General features: G+C 39.6%; 1 protein-coding gene across 1 annotated transcript; it reads left to right on the top strand.

The window, feature by feature from the left end:
- Positions 1 to 208: 208 nt before the first annotated feature.
- Positions 209 to 18,427, top strand: LOC311256199 (uncharacterized protein; the record flags this gene model as incomplete). Its single annotated transcript, XM_084351048.1, is given in 32 exon segments — positions 209 to 295; positions 326 to 564; positions 1,212 to 1,360; positions 1,671 to 1,796; positions 1,883 to 2,041; positions 2,146 to 2,296; positions 3,329 to 3,462; positions 4,027 to 4,183; positions 4,801 to 4,904; positions 5,756 to 5,851; positions 6,507 to 6,577; positions 7,686 to 7,933; positions 8,111 to 8,259; positions 8,405 to 8,530; positions 9,801 to 9,962; positions 10,056 to 10,167; positions 10,250 to 10,392; positions 10,612 to 10,661; positions 10,667 to 10,761; positions 11,813 to 11,916; positions 12,237 to 12,304; positions 13,860 to 14,063; positions 14,274 to 14,390; positions 14,504 to 14,631; positions 14,733 to 14,881; positions 15,060 to 15,185; positions 15,553 to 15,714; positions 16,033 to 16,225; positions 16,317 to 16,444; positions 16,540 to 16,705; positions 16,858 to 16,961; positions 18,324 to 18,427. Coding segments are annotated over 32 exon segments (4,311 nt in total).
- Positions 18,428 to 22,738: the final 4,311 nt, after the last annotated feature.

Raw genomic sequence — 22,738 nt, 5'->3', positions numbered from 1 at the left:
TTGTTTGGAAAGACAATCTGCATGGGGACTGAATGCTTGGACTGTTTTTATCCAGTTGATTGTGAAGGATTTTAGCTGCAATGAGAGAAGGTGTGATGCTGTAAATCTGATCATCTGTTGGTGTAGATCAGTATGTTTATGTGGAGGTCATGATTAGAAATAATGTGCAATTGGATGGATACTACAAAATAAGATGGACACTACTATCATGCATGCCGCAAAAAAGCAGACCGTCCTTGACATTGATGGAATGGTGCAGGACCAGTTCATTTACCTGGCTCTGCAGTGCAACAAGGTCTGATGCTGCTTTCGAATCTACTCATAGGAATACCTTCAACAATACTACAACCTGCAAAAAGAGCCCATGGGGCGCATGAAGCGGAGCTCGCCCACCTTCACCTCCAAGGTGAAGGACATGCAGATATTCTTTGGGCTCAACGCGACAGGTGCTCTGGACTCAGACACCCTGGAGGTGATGAGTACCCCTCGGTGTGGCGTCCCAGATGTGGAGGAGCTCAGCGACATCCAGGGGACACGATGGAACAAGAATGTCATAACCTACAGGTATTTATGCGGTCTTTAATGGTGTTTAATGATCAATGTACTTTTTAATGGAGTAGAATTACAGTCTGTATAGGACAGATATAGGCATGTCTGACCGAGACTGAGCTTGCAAAAAATAGACCAGTCTGGTTGTCCCTAAACTGCAAACTCCGCCAGTACGTGGGAAACATTTTGAGCCAGCGGGCAATAAAACCTTTGGCAGAAAGACGGAATAGCAACTGTCACAAATCATTATGGTTAACAGAGTATTTGGGTTTGGGATTCCTGCCTCTGGGAGTTATTGTGGGCTTGTGAAAGTGCCAAGTTCACCATACATGCCTTAACTTATGTAACACCGCCTGAAATGTCCTTTTGCAGTTCATTGTGAGTTCTGCTCGAGGCATGCCTGCTGGGTTAGATGTGGAACGAATGTATAATTAAAGATAAAATATGAAAGGCAGCTACTGCCATTGTTTTTACAATGTAGAGAGCATTTCCAAAAGGCTGTTTAACCATCTAGTACATGTTTTGGCATTGTTGGACTATGGTTATCTACTTTTTTCTCAAAAGTATCAGTATCAATGATGATGAGATGTATATTTACATTGAGGGCATCCTATGTCTTGATCTTTAATCAACAACATGACATGCATTCACTGCTGTTGCAGCATTGGCAGGTACACCAGAGATTTACCCCGCTTCACTGTGGACTCTCTGGTTGACTCAGCTTTCAGCGTTTGGGCCCGAGCCAGCGGTCTGACATTTGTCAGGTCACACACCCGCAGTGCTGACATCATGCTGGAGTTTGTGACCAATCGTGAGTTTGTCTTTTTGTTTCACGCAAGACAGGGATGGATGATATTTAGATGTGGACTGAACAGCGTATGTCATGCTCACAGAGTGAAAACACTTTTCACTGATATAGGGTGTATAATGTAAAACACCACACCATTGCTTCAGTAGTCATTTAACTGCTAAACAAGGCAGTGTCATCGCACACTGGCTGCTGAACTCGTCAGACTCATTTAGGTGAGGTGAACAGAGGCCTGTAATTTTCTTCTGGCGTGAAACAAAATTGTTCTCTCTGAGGTTTCTCTTTCATGTTTTGCCGGGATTATATCATGAAGAACATGGAGACTTGTATCCATTCGATGGACCCAGAGGCACGCTGGCTCATGCTTTCGGTCCAGGTTTGGGCGTTGGAGGGGACACGCACTTTGACGACGATGAGCACTGGACAGCAGGAGAAACAGGTGCTGAATTGAAGGAGGAATGAAGTCAATAGATACACATAAAAGACTATCACTTATGTGGATACGTTCTCTCTCTCCTGTTGCAGGTTTTAATCTGTTTGTTGTCGCTGCACATGAATTCGGCCATGCTTTGGGCCTGAAGCACTCCACAAACCCAGAGTCACTGATGTATCCGACCTACAAATCCTCCCGTCCAGCCAACATATTATCAAGAGAAGATGTAGCAAATATCAACGCACTTTACAGTAAATTTATATCTACCTAAAACGATTAATACTTGAAGTACAATACACTTTTTTGCTTACTGTACGTGGAACCTGATCCTTTGGTGTGTGCTGTTGTGTGTCAGGTCCAGTCAGAGGTTCGAGGTACGGCACTCAGTATAACCCCTGGGTGTCAGGATCGCTGTTCCCTCGACTCATGCAGAACAAATGTGATGCAGACCTGACTTTTGACGCCATCTCCACTCTTGGGGATGCAACCTTCTTTTTCAGAGATAGGTATGAATATTTATCATTGTTTATCATTTTTTCCTTCCTTTTAATAAACAGTTGGATGGAAAGTCAGGTGAAGATTCGTAGTCCATGAAACATTTCTGGAGCTTCACAGCACAACATCATTCTCTTAAACAACTGAAGCTGATAGGGACTTTTGAAATTTTTAAATGTAAACAAACAATCGGAAGAAAAAACATAAAACGACTTATTATACTTATTATACTTGTTAGTTACACTTTTCCAAAGCCGAAATCTTCACTGTAGCTGCTAAACTAAAAGTGTTAGCCCATCCGAAGTTGGTGTACTAGCTCGACTATGAAACTTCATCCTACTTTTCGGAGTAGATAAGACTGAATCTGCTCCTTTAATTCAGAACTTTTATAAATGAAAAGATATATTTTAACTTCAGAACAAGCAAAAAGTCAGACAACAGCTTATTGTATCACTGAATAATTGTGTCTTATACAGTTGATTGATTGTAGGAGTTGATGGTTTGCCACGTAAAAGTGTTTTAGTTTTTACCATTCAAGAAAAACGGAATATTATCTAGTTTTTGGTATGTAATAGTATTGATAAATTCATACGGTTTGGATACGTTATTTCATAATCATATCTAAATTTCATGAATAATACAGCCTCTTCCAGATTGCATTAAAGGTCCAGTGATGGGGATTAGGGCAGAAATTAAATATAATACTCACATCTATGTTTTCATTAGTGCTGAAATGAAGAATGTTGTCCTTTTATATCTGTCGAGGCAGCGGGTCCTCTTCTACGGAGTCCGCCATGTTTCTACAGTAGCCTATAATGGGCAAAACATGCTTTCAATGGCAATACATTTGCATTTTTAGCGGCAACCAGAGTGGAAGGCTGAGGTGAGGGGTGTTCACCTGCTTGCAATCTGTAACCTAACAGCTAGATGCAACTAAATCCTACACACTGTACCTTTAAGAGATCTTGATTATATTATCAGTTGCATCCAACAGTAATTGGTATTTAATATTCTGACTTTCCCGTTTTTTTCTTGCTCACCAGATATCTCTGGATTAAACATAATGAGCAATACAGCATCAAAGAAGGTCCCATCACCAACTTTATGCCCAAGATTGAAACCAGCATTGATGCGGCCTTCTGGGTGCCTCGCAGATCCACCGCTTATCTCATTCACGGTAAATGTCTTCAGTAATTCAGTGTTGCAAGTGCACTGCAGCATAGGTTTCCTTGATGCCACCGCATCTCTTGATGCCACGGCAACTTGTCAAATACGGCAGCTTGGTCAGTGGCCTCAAGCTTTGAACTGTGATGCTCTACCTACCCCTCTAGTGTCAGCGTTTGAAGTTAGCATTTATATGCAATGTGTGGTTAGACTTTCAAAGTAAAGCTTGCCGACATACATTTAACATATATGTAATAATTTACATAAATGTCCTTACTGTCCTTACATTGACACTTGGTCACACAGGGTACTGGGGCTCTCCTGGTGAAAGTCCTGTGAGTGATCCACCCAATCCCAACCACCTCCTGACTAGTACTGATCTCACTCTCACTCTTCATATTACTACACCACTGGGGCATGTCTAGAGATGATGCTGCATGTGTGACTGCACCCTCATACTTAAGAAGCGCAAGGCCACTGACCAGTAATATAGCTGTTAGTCAACAATTAAGCAATTTTACCTTTATTTCACATAAAAAACAAACCCATTGATTTTTCTCTTCCTGTGTGTCGACAGAATCCATGTTCTGGACCGTGAAAGGCTCTCTTGTGAAGGGAAAGCCACGAGCACTCAGTCACTTTGGGTTTCCAGCCTGGGTCCAGGACGTTGATGCAGCAGTGCACGTAGTGAAAACAGGACGCACCCTCTTCTTTATGCATGATATTTACTGGAGGTAAGGCAGCATGAGTCCAATCAGTTAAACAATATCCCCACTGCTCTTATACATCAGTTAAGACAAGCTAGTCCTTTATAGACTTGTTGTCAAATTGGATTGCACTAGTTTCTTCTTCTTTTCAATTGTTAGAGGTTATTTTAGCAAACAGTCTCAAGTGCCAGAATGCTCATGTTTTGCACTGTAGAAAATAAATATATATATTTTCCCTTTTTGAGGGCAGGAAATTGGAGAGTCCATTTTCATGCATTATTGAACATAAAAGATTTCTGTGTATGTGCACTACATATTAAATTAAACACAATTATATGGTACTGTTTTTAGTCTAAATGAACTACTTTTTTGTTATTGTGTTAAATTAAATGAACGTGTAGTGGCATAACCGAGACAAATCACAAAGCACTGGTTGAGAGGGACTTGCACGTTAAAAGAGTTGACTCAGATCAGGCTAAAAGATTTCATCGGTCATTTGGACCTCACACACAGAGCAAAGGGCTCAGTGTGGACTCTGAGGTCTGATGACGTGACCGGACCAGTAGCAACCACGAACAAATGTGTTTTGTTGATCGTGAGTCATGACTTCTGAAAAACATAGTTTATGTGATTTTTTTTCCCAGTTACAATGAAAATCGAAGGGTTATGGATTTCGGTTACCCAAAGTACATCAGCGAGGACTTTCCCGGAGTCAACACCACAATAAGTGCAGCTTTGTATAAAGACGGTGAGCCAGAGTGATTATTATTACCCGCTGTAATGAATGATTGCACTGATTTTTGTTTACTTAAAGGAGCACCGTGTAGTTTGGGGGAAGAAATGTTAATCAGAAGAGAAACATCTTCATTAACAGATTCTTTTTATGCCTAAACAAACTAAAACACAAACTCTCTTTGTGTCATGACTGAATAAACTGAATAAACAAACTGACAAGGACAACACAATTTCATATTGTTTTACTTTGTTTATATTTGGCGGACCCTGCCACCTTACTAGCTTCAAACAGTGTTCTGGTGACCTTATTTTCCTCAGAGAAGAGCATGTTTATTCAGTTATGGGAAAAAAAATATTTCTGAGTTTGTATTATTACCTCAGTAATATGGTAAATATTAAAATTCTGAGTATGAATTTCTTCTCCAAAACTACATAGTGCCCCTTTAAATCTCACTCAAGTCTAAAAATGTTCCACAGCAAACCACATAACACACTGTACATGTAAACAGTAGGCAAACTAAGTGATGTGGAAAGTGCAGTAATCTTGTCTATAGCAGGCAGTATACTTCTGTCTGTAGCTTAAGGGAGCTTTCACGAGTTGTATTGTTATTAGTAGCACAGGAATGTTAATTTACATGCAACATCAGCTGAGCAAAGTTTTTGCAGAGCATGTGGTTCCCCTCAATGATTCAAACCATATAATTTACCCACCACCAGCCTCTCATGTGATACACATTTCATTGCATGGTTATTTAAGTTCAGATAGATGCTCATCATCATCATCATCATCATCATCAAAAACATAAACATAGGGGACTACTCGACTACTCTGAACCACTGTGTTTGCTCTTTTTTCTCACTCAGGTTTCATCCACTTCTTTGTCGGATCACAAGTCTTCAAATTCGACTACACCCAGAAACACGTCGTCGGGGTTGAGAAAGCAAATTCTTGGCTGGGATGTTGAAATACTGTAAATCTCCCAACATGCAACAAGGAAATTACCTGGAAACCTTGATTAAATTAAACCACGAGAAGAAGAAAAAATAAACACTGTACACCTTCACGTCTCAGTGGAGTTTTATTTATCTTATTTTGTCAGAATAAAGAACTTAAACCTAATGATCAGTGTGGTTTTTCTGTACGCCACAGAAAAATGCTCCAAGCACTTAATGGTTTGTTTAGTTTGAATCCTTTTTTTAAATAGATCTGCACATCCCTGTGGTGGAGATTGATATACAGATGTGATGAGTTTAATGGCTGCAGGTTCTGACTTGACTGAGTAGAATCTGCAGAATTTACACAACAACACATTTGGCTTCTGGTTTCTATACAACAAAACACAGCGCACAAACACATATTTCACCATTACAGACAGAAAGTATGTAGACATAGTATGTAGACATTTCATTGGGAGGTTTGAACCACAAAACCTCCAGAAAATTGGGGCAGGTAGACCTGACTGTAACTACCAGGATCGTGCGCTTTTGTGGCATGTGATTGCCCAACATCCATGGGAATCCTCCCATATAAAAAATGTGAAGCCTGGTGGAAATGTGCATTTAAACATGGAGTTGTTCTGGCTGTGGATACCTGTTCTGGGCTCTCTGATGTTAGCGGAAATTGTGTGGACTCTACCCATTGATCAGGAGCAGTGGCTGAGGCCTGAGGATGTGGAGCTGGCTGAGGTTTGTGGGTGGACGACTGTCTTTATACCGAAATAGGAAATTATATGATACACAGAAATGTTGTGCTAAAACATATTTAATTACATGATAATGAATGTCTCTTTTATTGTCCAGTTCAATAAGTTTACCTATTCCAGACTGTAAACTAAGTGTGTAGTATCCTTTCAGTTAAAAAGGAATAATATTGGGTATTTGATTTTAATGGAATCAGTTACAAAGTGGTATCTACAACATAATGCAGGCGGTTTCTAACCTATATCACAAATAACAATTTATGCATAGATCAATTGTTTCCCACAAAAAATGCAGATTCTTTAAGTATAACATGATAAGGATAATATGCAACCGGGGCTGCAAGTAACAATTATTTTCATTATCAAATAATCTGCAGATAATTTTTAGAAATGAATCAACTGATCCTTCAATCATAAAATGTGAAAAAAATGTGGAAAATGCTCATTATAGTTGTCTACAACCCATAGTAATGTCTTTTAATTGCTTCTTTTGTCCAAAGAAAAACAAAAAAGCGGCAAATCTTCACATTTAAAAAGCTGGAACCAGCAAATGTTTGACATTTTTGCTTGAAAATGTAATGTATCGACTGATTGCTGCAGCTCTATATGCAAAGCAACCAGAATTGGTGCTAATACATTTTTTAACCTCAACATTACTGGCATGACATAAAAACTAAATATGTGAGCATCCCTCTAGCTCTTAATTACAGCTCCTTTCATTAATCCACTGCTCAATTATCTTAAAATCCTTTTCTAATCTGTCTCCCTCTTCACTGTTGATAGACTGTACATTTAATAAGTCGGATCAATGAGGGATAATCCTGACTCTTCAACTGTCTCCTTCATGAATTGAACTGAAAGAGAGAAATCTGCCCTGGTGGCAACACAATTTAGTTGTGGTAATTCAGGGGGAAAGGATTTGTATAACTAATATAAAGCGCATCTGGAAGAAAAAAACACTAGCTTTAACCTCACATCATCATATTCCAATACTGTTAGAGAAAAAAAAACAACAGAAAACACTATTTGCAGATGCATTTTCGACATCTTGTCTAGACCCGAGCCTCTCGACCTGAGTATCCTCTCAACAACAGGGCTACCTCAGGAGGTTTTACAACCTGAACCCCAGAGGCAGAGTGTCAGGAAGAAGTATCAGGTCCACGTCAGCCGTGGAGGAGAAGATCAGAGAGATGCAGAACTTCTTTGGTCTGAGAGAGACGGGTCGTCTGGACCTTCACACCCTGGATGTGATGAGGGAGCCCAGGTGTGGTGTTCCAGATGTGGAAAACTTCAGCTTTTACCCCGGAAATCCTAAATGGAAGAACCCCACCATCACATACATGTGAGATGTTTCATGGTATCTCAGAAAAAAGCTTGTTGTCATATTGTAAAACGATAAATATAAACAAAAACATGTTGATTATTTATTTTATTTTTAGATTTCATTTTAAATGTTACTGTTGCTGCTGCCGTGGAGCTCGTTGCTCACACTATGTTGGGTTTGTGTCCATGCGGGCAGGATTGCCAAATACACCCCAGACATGAAGAGAGAGGATGTGGAAAAGTCACTTCGTTCAGCCCTGAAGCTGTGGAGTGACGCAGCACCGCTGAGGTTCATCAAAGTCAACCATGGCAAAGCTGATATAGTCTTCTCCTTCGCTCGCAGAAGTAAATATGAAAACCACTTCTGAACAATTAATATGATGGTTAAGATACTCTCAACAGAGAATTCCTGATTAGTAATTAGTGTAAAATAGATTCTTTGTAAATCCTGTCTCAATCGTAGTGTGAAGAAGTGTCTTTTCTTCTGCAGCCCATGGAGATTTCTTTCCCTTTGATGGACCCCGGGGTGTGCTGGCTCATGCCTTTCAGCCAGGAGAGGGCTTGGGAGGAGACGTGCACTTTGATGAGGATGAAACATGGACAGCGGGGAGGCAAGGTTTGTCACTCCAAACATGTTTACAATTCAGTGAGCAGGAACAATATTTAGTCAGCAAGCTTTGCTAAGAATCAGAAAGATTGTGCAGCTTTTAAAACAGTCCAGTCATTTTATTTAAACTGCTTGTTGAAGTTAGTCAATATTTTCAATGTAAAGTAAATTTACTGAAGCACTGTATTTTAGTACAGTTATAAGATACTTTTTTTTCAGTTTTTCCATGTACTTTATACAGCTACCTTATAGTTACTTTGTTGACATTTAACATGATATATAGAAAGATCAACTTCATATCCATTTACACAACATAACATTTGATGCATTGTTGTAACATTAACCTACTTAACAGTATATAATGTAGTTAAAGTAAGCTCTCTCCACACAACTACAGCAATAAAATGCTACTTACATAATGCTGGATACATAATAATTATACATGATATGACATATAATAACACAAGTCTCATGGGAGCTTAAGTACATATTGCTTTCACTACATGTACTTTTATGTGCATATGTCTGCAGGACTTTAACTTGTTAAAAGTTGTTACATGCTTTAATGATGGAAAAAACACATCAGTTTTCTCGTACTGTCCAGTGCTGCAGCACTATATTCCCCCTCTGTCAGAAACGCTCTGTTTTAGCTCCTGTCTCTTTAAGGCTCCCCCTCCTGTATACCCAGTCTCCTCTGATTGGTCAGCTCACACATGCCTGGCCCAGCAACACTAACAACAACAACATATCAGCTGTGCTAAATCAATTATTTCCAGCCAAACTAGCCGCAAGGCATAAATCATGCAAATGTGTGACTCTGTGACGTCGTGTGATGTCACAAAGTCAAATTGAAAAAGCATAATAGGTCTCCTCTAAACCCCTTTAAACTACACCCCAATCAGTGTCACAGGTGCAAAATGTGTTATAGTATGAATATTTATATATATATTTAGGAAGAAACAGAAATGCGCTGAAAATCCTGTTGTCCTTTGTACACTCTGCCTTTTGTGGCGGGGTTTAAATGCATGTTGCTGCTGCTTCAAATGTGTGTTAACCTGTTGCACACCACAGGAAACATGTTGCTCAAACTAGAAACCACAGCAAAACAATCCACACCATTTTCAGATTGAACTTGCCCCAGGTGTCTCATGTCAACTAATTGAAAACACTCCTATGACATCATCAGAGGGGTGTGGCCAAAAGTGCAACATTTCTGGAAGTTTCAGTCAATTTACCTGTCAAATGGTCTAACAGGACATTTTCTGTTCCTGCATTTCAGGTTACAGTCTGTTCGCTGTTGCGGCTCATGAGCTTGGCCACTCGCTGGGTTTGACTCACTCAAAGGACCCCTCCGCCATCATGTACCCTAATTACAGGCATCGCAGCAGTATTCAGCACTCTCTATCCAAAGATGATGTGCTCGGGATCCAAACACTGTACGGTGAGGGACTTAAAAATTGGATATAAAATGACTGAAGAATAGTGCACCATTATGTGCAATGTTATATTAAATGCATGTTTCAATGTTTCCTAGGAAAACCAACAGGGAAAGCGGAAACACAACCAGCCCCCAAAAAGTGTGACCCCAACTTTTCCTTCGATGCAGCAGTCATGATCAGAAATGAGATTGTTTTCTTTAAAGACAGGTACGACGTGTTTTAAATGACCGCAAGAGACCTTCAGTATGTTTGAGCTGCGACTGAGTCTGCTTACTTTGTCAACCTATAGGCACATGTGGATGAGAACAACACAGACAACGTACTGGAATCGCCTGAGAGAGAGCCTCAGCAGCACATATTTACCGAGCATCAGTTCTCATGTTGATGCCGCTTATGACATCCCTGCCAAAGGCGTGGCGTACATATTCACTGGTAGAGTAATGGGCAGTCTGCAAAGCATCACTTAGGTCTTGTCAGCATGACATGGCTCGATTTCCAGCCGGGGAACACAATGTCGCACCCAAATTACAGCCTTGTGCAACTTAAGTGTTGCAGTTCATGCAAGAGGCTCGTTGAGTTTGGCAGCGCTTGTGGTATGTTTCTGTTTTTCATAGTGTCCAAAAATGTAGTGACACGGCTGTGTTTTTCCAGGTCATAAGTACTGGGTGGTTCAACAGCTTAAGATGAAAAGTCATACTGGCTCCAGTACGGCTTCTCCTCCAGAGTCAAGCAGGTTGACGCTGCTGTGCATGTCAGTGAATATGGGAAAACAGTCTTCTTCATAGGAGAGCTTTATTACAGGTAACTTCTTTCGGTGCCAACTTGTTTCACATTTAAAGGAACAGTTCACCCCAAAATGAAAGATACATATTATGCCTCGTGCCTAAAATGTTTTGGTGTGAGTAGCCGAGTCTTGGAGACATCGGCCGTAGGGATGTCTACCTTCTCTCAAATATAATGGAACTAGACCTTGTTGTGAGCAGTTTTATGTAGAGACTATTTTGTCTCTAGCAAAGTATACCATATCACCACTCATGGACATGAGGCTAATGATTGTGTGCGACAGATGTAAATGTTAACGGTGTCCTCGGATGAGCTGTAACATTAGCTTGCTCAGTTAGCCTCTCGTCGATGAGCAGATGCAGTTGCACAGACCACGTGTGAGCAGTTTCCTGTAGGAACTCATTTCTTTCTGCCAAACTGCACCCGTCAACCGTATCACCACACAGACAGAAACTGCATCTACTCATGGACAAGGCTAGCTAAGCTTACCAAGCACTCTTACAGTACATCTCATCTGAGGAGGACATCCCGCACTGTCATAAACACGAGCCTCTCGTCCATGAGCTGATGCATGTTTTCCTCTGTGCGGTGATGTGTTTATGGTAGTTTGGTAGATAGACAATGATCTCTAAACTGCCCAGCACAAGATGTAGTTCCAGTATATTCGCGATATGGAAGATGTCTCTATTGTCGATATCTCCGAAACTCGGCAACTCACACAGAAAAAATCTAGATGTAAAACAACTTTACAGGTAAGAGCAGATATAAGTATTTTTGATTTGAGGGTGAACTGTCCCTTTAAAATGATTTTTTGTGTTGATCATATATTTTTACATGAAAGAAAATACAATGGAAAACTTAATTTGTTAATAAATCCATTATTATGTATATATACTGTCCGTTTAAGGTAAATCAGCATGTACTGTCCCTGCACCCAAAGAGCAAATTAAGTCTGATCTGGAAAAATCTTTTTAAAGGATTTAACTGGATGAACAACATTAAACAACAGTGTTCTCTTTACTGACATTTCCACACTGAAAACTAGTTTATTTGAACGATCCACTCTCAGGTATGATGAGCGCAGCAGAAGGATGGACCCAGGCTTCCCCAGACTCATTCAGGCAGACTGGCCCGGAGTCCCGAAAAGGGTTGACGCCGCCTTCAAGTTACATGGTAAAGAGGGAAACCTGTAACAGTTTATGGTCATGAACTTTGTATAATGTGGACCTAAGGAGCTGGACACAAATAGAAAACAGCTGAAATAGAAGTTGTAATTTCTTCTTTTTACCGTGTTTAGGTGGCAGACGGGTGGGGTTTACCGCACTGGACACACTTTTATACTGAAAACACCATTCGGCCCATTTTTAGAACAATGTGTTACCCAAGTATAACCCCTATGTTTACAGCTAGACTTTCATGTGCACATTTCATCAGATCTGCTTTGAAACAACATGAGGACATGACACATTTTTTGTATGATGTTCTGTTGACAGGTAGCATCTTCCTCTTCAGTGGGGCAAAATCCTACCAGTACGACTTCAGACGAAACCGGGTGGTGAACGTGATCTCAGCAAATTCCTGGCTAGGATGCTGATACAGTGGATACAGTGGTGGGCGAGGCACTGGGAATACATTCATTATATAGAACTCCATAATGAGAAATAAGGAGAAAAGAAAGGTCATATTGTTAGACTGAGATAATAACCATGTGACATTATGAATTTGAATTAACTAAATGTGTATACCTGTATGTATATGTCATCTATTATTCCCTGCTGAGCACAATAGCCCTTATGTGCAAGGATATACAAGTACAGAGGTCTTATAATGTGAATATCAAGTGCACTGTGTATCATTTCTTTTAATATAATTTGTATTAAGCTGTACATTCAAAATGTACATTTAATTTAGCTTGTTTATATCCCAAATGTACTGTGTAGGATGTCACAGTTAACATAACTTTGACCATGTTGTGAGCCTGAATAAGTAAACACAGGATGTGTCTTAATAAATTGAAATGTCATTTTGGTTGATAAATCTGAAAATGCTTTTGTACAACACAGTTGTTTCATCTTTGCCCTTTCAAGGCAGAGGTGCACATATTCATATTCCATACTTAGAGTCAATAAAAGCAACAATACACCAGTTTAAACATACTTACTTCATAACTTGAGTAAAAGTAGTTTTTTTTTATAAAAAGTAAACATACTCAGTATGCAGGCAAATGGCCCCCGTCATATATGTTACACAAGTAGATTATTATTAAAGGCGCATTCATTTTGAAGCATGTATTCATTGTTGTAGTTGGTTTCAGCGGGGCTTATTCTAATTCATATATTGTGAGGTTGTTCATATCCCAACCTGATTGAAGAAAAGTTGAGATGCTGTGTTTTTTCTCACTTGGCATGTTGCAGGCATCAAATTCACGAGTGTATATTTACAGAACACAACACATTTATCAGTTTGAACACTGAACATATCATCTTTGTCCTGCATTCAATTAAAGGTCTGCTGGAAATGATTTGCAAATCATCACATTGAGTTTTTATTCGCATTTCACACAGCGCCTCGATGTTTTTGTATTTGGGGTTATACTGTATAACAATGCATTGAATTTTAGATGCTCATGCTGGGTTCTGAAGGTCTTAATCTCCAAATAACCAATACAGTTACCGAATAAATGCAGTCGAGTAAAACATACAATATTTCTGAGATGTAAGGAAGTACTTGTATTAAGAAGCATGAAAGGAAAAGAATACTTAAATTGCCCCCGACTTGTATTCACAATAAGTACACTTGTACACTTGATTTTTTCTGACCACTCAGTCAGTTACATGAACTGAAGCGCCCCTGTGTCATTGAAATCCGAGCAAGAAAGTTGTTAGAAAGTTTTGGCAACTTTGGCGTCCTCAAATGGCAGTGAGAGGTAGTTGCAGTGGACTTCAGTGCCTAGAAATCATGTGACGTGGTTAACTGCACCCCATGCTCATGTTTACCCACCAAACTGGACTGTGGTCAACTGTTATCAAAAAGTACAAGAGAACACTGAAAACTATTTAGTCCCCTTCCCCCTCTGGTAAAGGTGCTTGTCTGTACATTTTCGCTGAATGTGCAAGAGGACGCTGCTTCTCTTACTCAACTTTCATCAGGCTGTCAAAGCCGTGTTTATAAGAGGAGAGCGGATGGGAAGAAGACAACATTTTAACAAGATGTCTCCAGCTGATTTTGGGATTTTGGTGCTGCTGGGTTGTTTAGCCGTGTGTCGTGCAGCACCTACCACCGCTCCAACGGTTTCACCAGAGGATGAAGACCTGGCTCAGGTAAGGCAGCAAATAGTCTGCAGAAAGATTGGCAATGAAAAACTGTCTGGATTAACTAGGTGATAACATGTTGTGGTTAAACCACTCTGATAACTAAATATGTCAAAGTCTGCAAAATGAGTCTTGAAATTCTTGGAATTAAGCTCTGTCATAGATTTGATGAAACATGAATCATATGCAATAACATCATCTCTCTTGTGCTGATATCAGGCATACCTTTCTGGCTTCTACTCGGACGTTGGGATGACAAACTCCTCAGCTAGAAGCCTCACTATCTCAAACTTCACTGAGGACCTACAGGCCATGCAGGCTTTCTTTGGCCTGGAGGTATTCACAATGAATGAAAGATTTTACTTATGTTTGCCCTCTTGTAATCAACGAAAAGGATTCATACGAGATAACATACAGCAAAATGTTAACACTTTTCAAACCTCACTTAGGTGACTGGTGTCTTGAATAACGAGACTGTTGAGGTGATGAAGGCACCTCGCTGTGGTGTGTCAGACATCAGCCGATACGGACACTTCTCCGGGAAGCCCAGATGGAGAAAAAGGCTAATCACATACAGGTAACTGGAAGTTACATGCAATGCTTCAGTCACATGATTTCATTTTTACAGTATAAACAGAAATGTGATAGTCATGATGACGTGTAATATGATTCGAACAGGATCACTCAGTACACTCCAGATCTGAGCAGGAGTCAGGTGGACGCAACCATTGCTCAGGCCTTCCAGCTCTACAGCGATGTCATCCCACTGGATTTTAAACAGATCAACAGTGGCACTGCGGACATCATGATCCTCTTCAAGGGTGGATGTGAGTCTGGATTAGACGAGAGCTTTTTAAACACAGCCTTGATAAAAATAACCTTTGCCTTCTTCCTTTGTTCTTGTCAGTGTCCCCAGCTGATCTTTACAGGAATCCTTGTTATCCTTGCATACAATTATAGACTCTGAAGACTATAGATTACATTATCTTCTTTGTCCCATTGTAGATCACGGGGACTTTTACCCTTTTGATGGGGCGGGTGGTGTTTTGGCTCATGCTAACTCTCCTGGTCGGAATCAGGGAGGGGACACGCACTTTGATGATGACGAAACCTGGACTCTTACCCGAAGAGGTAAATATACTCTGCTCCGTCCACTGGGGAAAAGCAACATCATCTGTACAGATCCCTTTATAGCAGTTTAGTTGTTCAGTGCATGAGGAAAAAATAAAGCCCACAGCTGGAAAAAAAACAAAACTTCTATCACTAAAACTATTTCAAGGCAACTGTCTTCACTCAAGGAACAGCCTTGACTCTTTCGAAGTAAGCTAAATAAACATCCTAGAATCTTTTGTTGAGATAATTTACTTTTCTTCTTTAGAAAAAACTGAATCTGATCCATAGTTCCATAATAAGTTTTTTCTCTGTTAAAGAACAAATGTACTGCAGATAAAGTATATATTTATATGTCTGACTAGATTCATGTAATTGTTGTGTTGAGGTGTGAATCTCCTGCTGGTGGCGGCCCACGAGTTTGGCCACGCTCTGGGCCTGGATCACTCCAGGGACAGACGAGCACTAATGTTCCCCACTTACCAATACGTCAACACAAATGGATACAGGCTGCCAGACGATGACAGGCGTGGGGTTCAAGCCCTTTATGGTGAGCAAGGACAGCACACTCCATGTAATGATTCACATTAATGTTGGATTATTAAATTATGGTGAGGCATTCTTCTGCTAAAACAATCAGTCCAAATATGCAAGCGAAAGCCAAGCTGAATTTTTTTACTTCATATTTGGCTCATGACAGAATCTTCCATTCGACCACGACAATTAAACTGGATCCAGTTTATATTAATGTGGTTCATATCCCTGACAGTCAGACTGATTTAAACATGAGTTTAAGGCCCAAGCATTAACCAAAGTGCATCTTGTAGTTATTTATGGTGACAATCTTTCTTGCTAATCAATCTTTCAGGCAGCCGCCAAGCAGTGCCCACGCCAAAACCTAAACCACCTCCTCAACCAGAGCCTGAACCAGAACCAGAGCCAGAGGACCCAACAGAGGATCCAAACATAGGTCCCAACCCCAAAGATGAGCAGTGCAGCCGCAGTCTGGTGTTTGACGCTGCCACCTCCATCAGGGGAGACCTGTACTTCTTCAAAAACGGGTACAGTTGATAATCATCTTGTTCACGTGTGACATGTAAATATTGTAATATGTAATAATCTTGTGACATTTTCATTTCAAATCGTTACTAGATACTACTGGAGGAAGAGTTCATCTCAAGGACTCCGTTTGATTAAAGTGAACACGAAATGGTCACGAATTGACTATGTCGATGCTGCCTATGAAGTCCCAAGCAAAAATTTGGTCCATCTGTTTGAAGGTAAGTTTCAAATGCTTTGGTTATGGATGTTGAAAACTCAATTCAATAAATACTGTGAAACAGGTGATATTCTCCAACCAACTGATTCTCTGCAGGTAATCAATACTGGGGCATAAGAGCTTATGCAAAGACAATAATGCCTGGCTATCCAAAGTCTCTCACGACCCTCGGTCTGCCCTCTTCAGTCAGAAAGGTAGATGCAGCCGTCTACGTGCCAAGTACTGGAAAAACCCTCATTTTTGTGAATAGCCAGTACTGGAGGTGAGTGTTGGTCATGAACAGGTCTTTATGTTTTTTAACAAGGCACATACTCTTAGTAGATAAAATGTAAAAATGAATCAGTGATATATTTATTGCGTACAACTACACACATACAAAGCTTTTGTGATAGTTTCTATTAATTTCTCTTGCAGTTATGATGACCGCAGAAACCAAATGGACACCGGATACCCACGATACATCACTTGGGATTTCCCTGGCATAGGCTCCAAAGTGGATGCCGCATTTGAGAATTACGGTGAGAGACATTATTCACTTTACTTGTTTAACCCAAGTCAAGATTCACCTGTAGTTTCTGTAAGGACAGAAAATGATCACCATAATCAGTATTTTTACAGCTATCAAAAGAACAGCTTGACAGCTTCACTTACCTGCTTTCTTGCTGAGAATTAGATGAGAAAAATAGTGACTACCAGACATGGGTCTGCTCCTTAGATATGAAGCTACAGCCAGGAGTTGGTTAGCTTAACTTAGATAGAAGGTGCAATTTGTAAGATTTGGCCATCTTTTGAATTCATACTCCAAACAAATACCAGACAACATATTATATTATACTCAGTTAGCCAGTTAACTGCTAGTTGGATGGCTAACTGAGCTAACTAGCTAACGGCAGCAACAGTTAACAGCAGTGGTCCTGACTGGGAGCTCAGAATGGTATTACAAGACAGGATGGGCCAGTGTTAGCTGGTTAGCATGCTAACTAAAGTAAACACCTCAGGAACGCAATACATAGTCTTCTTTGGCATTATGTCAAAACTGTTATTTCTTCATATTCTGTTGTTAATTTTAACCAGTCATTGATTAAAGAGAGGTTAGTATTGGGTAGACTATTTCTTCAAACTTAAAAAATTGCTTGAATGACAATATGTAATGTGAAAGGTCTCACATTGACAAATCCCACAGAGAATTCCTGCCATATGAAGTGTGGAAGTGTATTTTGGGTTTTATGGGCCACAACTTTAAAGTTTTAGTTCACTCACACCACCACTGTTAACCTAGTTTCCAGCAACTGTCCGCTGTTTTTAAAAAAAAAAAAAAATAGCTCCAATAAACTCACTGCGCCCTATGTCTAACACCAAACAGCAGACAGACACAGTTAGCAATTAGCTGGTGACCACAGTGGAGCAGTTAGCAGCTAAAGACAGTTGGTGGAGACCAAAAGCAGAGCGAAAAGGAGAGTGAATATTCAACATACATTCATTTAGGTGGCAGGAAACATGACTCTAAATTAATCATAATGTTGGTTTCTGTAAGAGACCTTTCACTCCAAAATCAAAAATAAATAGCCTATTTTTTTAAATATTTACTTTTGACACTTTCGAAGCACCAAAAGCTGAGAGTGCAATCTAGTTTCATTACATTCCAGAGAAGGCAGACACCTTTACGACACACATTAGAAATATGACAACTCACACCAGAACAATCCAGATGGATAAAAAGCACGGGGAAAGGAAGAGGAAATTTTTTTTATTGATTTTGGGGTGAACTGTCCCTTTAATCAGCCAACAGTTTGCTGACACGTTCACCAGAAGAACTTTGAGTGGCCAACTAATCACTTAATACTGCATGATTGATATAAAGTGAATCTCTCCTCCCACAGGATATCTATATTTCTCATCTGGTCCCAGACAGACTGAGTACAACCTGACATACAAGAGGGTGGTGCGTGTGCTGCTCAACTACGGCTGGCTCAACTGTTACTGAGAACTCTGCGGCAGGCGCAACGACACAGCTGTCTACGTCCGAGATGTGACCGCAGTTAGCATATCAAGAAGTAAATCAAATGAGTAATATATTCTTATGATGTGGGCAACAGTTCTCAATGACAGATGTTGTTCTGCAAGTGTTACTGCAGCTGCTGACGTATATTGCAAATACTCTAGAAGGCAAAGGTCAGTGAGTGATTATCATTCGATCAATTCTGTAAATAATCCTTGACCTGCTTAAAAATGTTTCTGTTAAATGTTTTTCTGTATGGAATTTGCAAAATAATGTACTGATGGTGAATGTATTTGAGATGTTGAGTCATTTCAGTGATGATAAAATGCACAATTTTGAGTGTAATATGAGGGGTCCTCTGAACACGTCCAGGGTGGCAAATAAATGTGAAAAAAGACTTATGCAAGAGCTACCATACAATATCTCCATCGCCTTTAACCATATCAGGGTCCAGCATGCAGAATATTCTTAAGTGAAAACACCAACTTGTGTTACAATGAAAAAAAGCAAACAATTTACACCATCATTTGTTTTGCATCATGTCTCTGCTGTGCTCAGAAGTACTCCTGTGTTTTGTGCGGTTGCTGCAATTTTAGAACTAGTACCACAGGGCTTGTTAGGTCAACTTTGGCCACATGAGAGGTGACTCAATAAAGAAAGAGAGCTGAGTCACTACTGTTTTCATGAATGTGGCTAAAATAAGGATTTTATAGTTTAGTGATGCATGCGTCCAGGCAGTACAGGCACAAAACAAACCAAGGAGGTGAACAAGAAAAGGGGAGCTTTGAAGGGCTGGTTCACCCAAATTACATCCAAATTAACTTCATCTCTTACCTGTAATGGTATCCAATTATTTTGTTTTATTTACTGAGGTTTTAAAATATCGATCACTAGAATTTTTGCTTCTACCTGAATACAATGGAGGTGACAGGACCTTATTAGTGTCATCGTCGCAGGATTACACAACAGCAAAATGTCTTTACCGAATGTGTCCCCATACTCCAGATAATAGCCAGAACACACACTGTCAGCATTTGTTTTTATGACTATAACTCCAGTGGAAAACTGTCTACACAATTCACAAAGCTACACCTCCACTGTAAGAGGCAGAAATCTAAACGTCAGCAGACAAAACCAACCAACCAACACTATCTGCATGGCTATTTACCACAAGGAGTAAGTGAGAAAATACTTTATTGTAATTTGGGTGAACCAACCCTTTATTTAGTCATTTTGGTGGTCTTAATACTGATTAGAAGAGGTAACTGCTTAAATCAAATTGAAGGGAGGGCTAGTCCTTCTATTGCCTGCTTACACGTCAAAGTGACAGAACTCAGGCAGTAACTCAAGTGTAATTTAGTTTGCAGATGTTGACATTCCAGTAAACAGCCAATGAGATCAGTTTGACCTCATTTCTGTCAGTCACCCATGAATTTAGAGGACTTTTTGTTGCGCTGTGGTTGTAGGTGTGACATATTTGTGCTCCTCAAGATGTCCTTGTAATCTTATTTTGTTCTCTGCACGTAAAACAACCACACATACATTTTAGGTCTGTACCACATACTGTCGATCATTTTGCAATGATGAGTGATGAGAAAAGATATCATTTGGAATAAAGAAGATCTAATAAAATCAGAATGTGATCCCAGTAATCTTGGCCCTAAAGAGTTTTCCAGGAAACCAAGTTATGTTAACAACTGCTGAGGCAGAAGCAGTCTATACAAGTGTGAGCTAGTACTTAGTACCTCCAGATATCCCATGACCTGAATGACAGAGAATTCACAGGAACTGTTATAGCGCTCTGACTCCAGGTATCTGAAGAGGAATGATTCATTTACTTAAATAAGAGCGGCCCTGCTGTTGGCTTATAAAGCACTGAATGGTTTAGGGGTCAAAATACATTTCTGATCTGCTGCTACTATATGAACCATCCAGTCCTCTGAGGTCGTCAGGTACAGGTCTGCTTTCAGTCAAAACTAAACATGGAGAAGCAGTGTTCGGTTATTATGCGCCACATATCTCCAACAAACTCTCAGAAAACTGCAGGTCCGTTCCAACTCTCACCTCTTTTAAATCCAGGCTGAAGACCTTTCTGTTTGCCTCTGCCTTTCATTGAAGCAATGATGCTTTTATTCTTCAGTCTTGTCTCCTTTAAACCTAACCTTCTATTTTAGCTTATTTTCCTATTTTTTAACTGGTCGAAAACAGGTGTTTTCACTGTCTGGTCTCAAATGACTGCAGGTCTTGTACATTTGACAGGCTGATTTCTGTATGCTCAAACCGATGCCCTAGGATCAGTGTATATCCAGAAAACAGAGCTGTAAGCTATAAGCTGCCTTTTACTGACTGAACATCATTGTTACCTGTTCAGCGGTGTTGGAGTTCAGCACTAGCTCCCTTGATAAATCCACGCGAACATCAAGCTTAAAAAACACACTCTCATTTTCTCTTATGTCAAATATTTCAATTTTTTCTCAAAAGCACCACTAGAATCCTCCAATAAATCACTTTTAACTGTCTCAGAAGGAAAGAGACTAAATGCAAACTGCCTCTATTATCGCCCCATCCATCTAATTTCTCCTTGCCATCTACATTTGGTTTCAAGAAACAGGTGAAAACTTGTTTGTGAAAACTGAAAATTTGCAATACACTTGATAGACATTTGTTTTGGCAACAGAGGGTTCTTTAAGTCTGTTAGACACTCTGCCAGGTTTATAAGGTTACTTGTATTTTTGATTAAATTGCTGGATTTGTGACTGGATAAGGGAATAGGATAATGTGGTACATGTAGTGATAGCTATACACAACAGAATAAGCACTTGGGATACGTTTTGATTTTGGCAATTTAATTTAATATGGTTATTATTCATAACTATCATATAGAATTGGATGCTGTTTATTGACATTGCAATTATACAGCTTTATTTTCTTCCACTCTTAAGTAAAAAACACAGGAGAGAAAACAATTAAGATCAGATTTAGAAAATGGATCACCAGAATTTTTGTTTCTCACTTGGCTCTTGGGACTTAAAAACTGTAAGAACTGTCCCCGATAAGCCCTAATAGAGTGCTGTGGGGATGATGTATTTTGTAGGCTAATCTGGAAGTTAGCATCGCTCTGGTTCCCTTAATGAAAGGCTTATGTGATCTTTGAATCTGTGGAAAACACAAGTTTATGATACTTACACGTTTCGTTTCCAACTTTTTGTTCTTGCTGCTGACCCATATACCACACAGCCATAATCTCATGTTGATAGTTCTGTCTGTCCCCCGTTCACTTCCAACAAGAAATCTCATTAAATTGAATACTTTCATGAACTTGTCGACCACTTTCTGAACATGTATAGCCCATATAATTTTCTCATCAAACCACAACCCCAAAAACTTTAAGTGTCTTGATTATATGACTTTGGTTTCATGTCATTTCCGCTTCTTTTCTTTCTTCATTTATACGACCATTCCTCAGTTTTCATAATGGCACCCTGCAGTTTCTTTACAATAAATTAAAGATTTCTCTAAATCATCCACACTCCATTTCCATAAATACATCATTTATCATTAATGGAAATAATAAAGGGCTGATTATGCTTCCCTGATGTGTTCCATTTTCAACACCAAATTTTTCTGAATGGTCGTTTCCCATTCTAACTTGTATTACTCTCCTGTCCTTAATCCATCCAAATATTCAACCTTTGACACCTTATTTACTGAGTCAGACTAATAATCCTTCTCCCCACATCATTTCATACACCTTCTCTGTGTCAAAAAAGACGGCCACTTCATTTTCTTTGTTTATCTGTGTTTTCCTTATTTCATGTTTTAAACACAAAGCTGGATCCACAGTGTGTTTCCTCTCCTGAAACCACTCTGATAGTTATATACTTTACCTTTTACATAATATCTTAATCTTTCATTTACAATGTTCTCCATTGTTTAACAGATGTTGGATGGATAGGGAAGTCAGCGAATGAGGCCAAACCAGGGACTAAACTTAAGGCAAATACAACTTTAAACCACTTCAAAATTCAATGTTCAATAAAGTAAAAAAAAAAAAAAGAAATACAAAAAAATACAAAAATAAAACAAACTAAACCGGATATCTCTACGGAAGCCCTAAAGGGCCATGCATCATCCATTTTATTTCCTCCATTTTCCTGTGATAACAAGTTAATTTCATTTGTTTTCTCGAGATCTTGAGTTATTATCTCGAAATAACAACTGCCGTTTTCCCGAGATAACGGGATAATTTTCTCGAAACTTTGTTTTCCCGAGATACTGATATAATTAAGTCGAGAT

This window comes from Pagrus pagrus (assembly GCF_965226575.1).
Source record: "Pagrus pagrus genome assembly, chromosome: 4".
Taxonomy (NCBI): domain Eukaryota; kingdom Metazoa; phylum Chordata; class Actinopteri; order Spariformes; family Sparidae; genus Pagrus; species Pagrus pagrus.
This window is presented reverse-complemented; position numbering and strand designations above follow the sequence as displayed.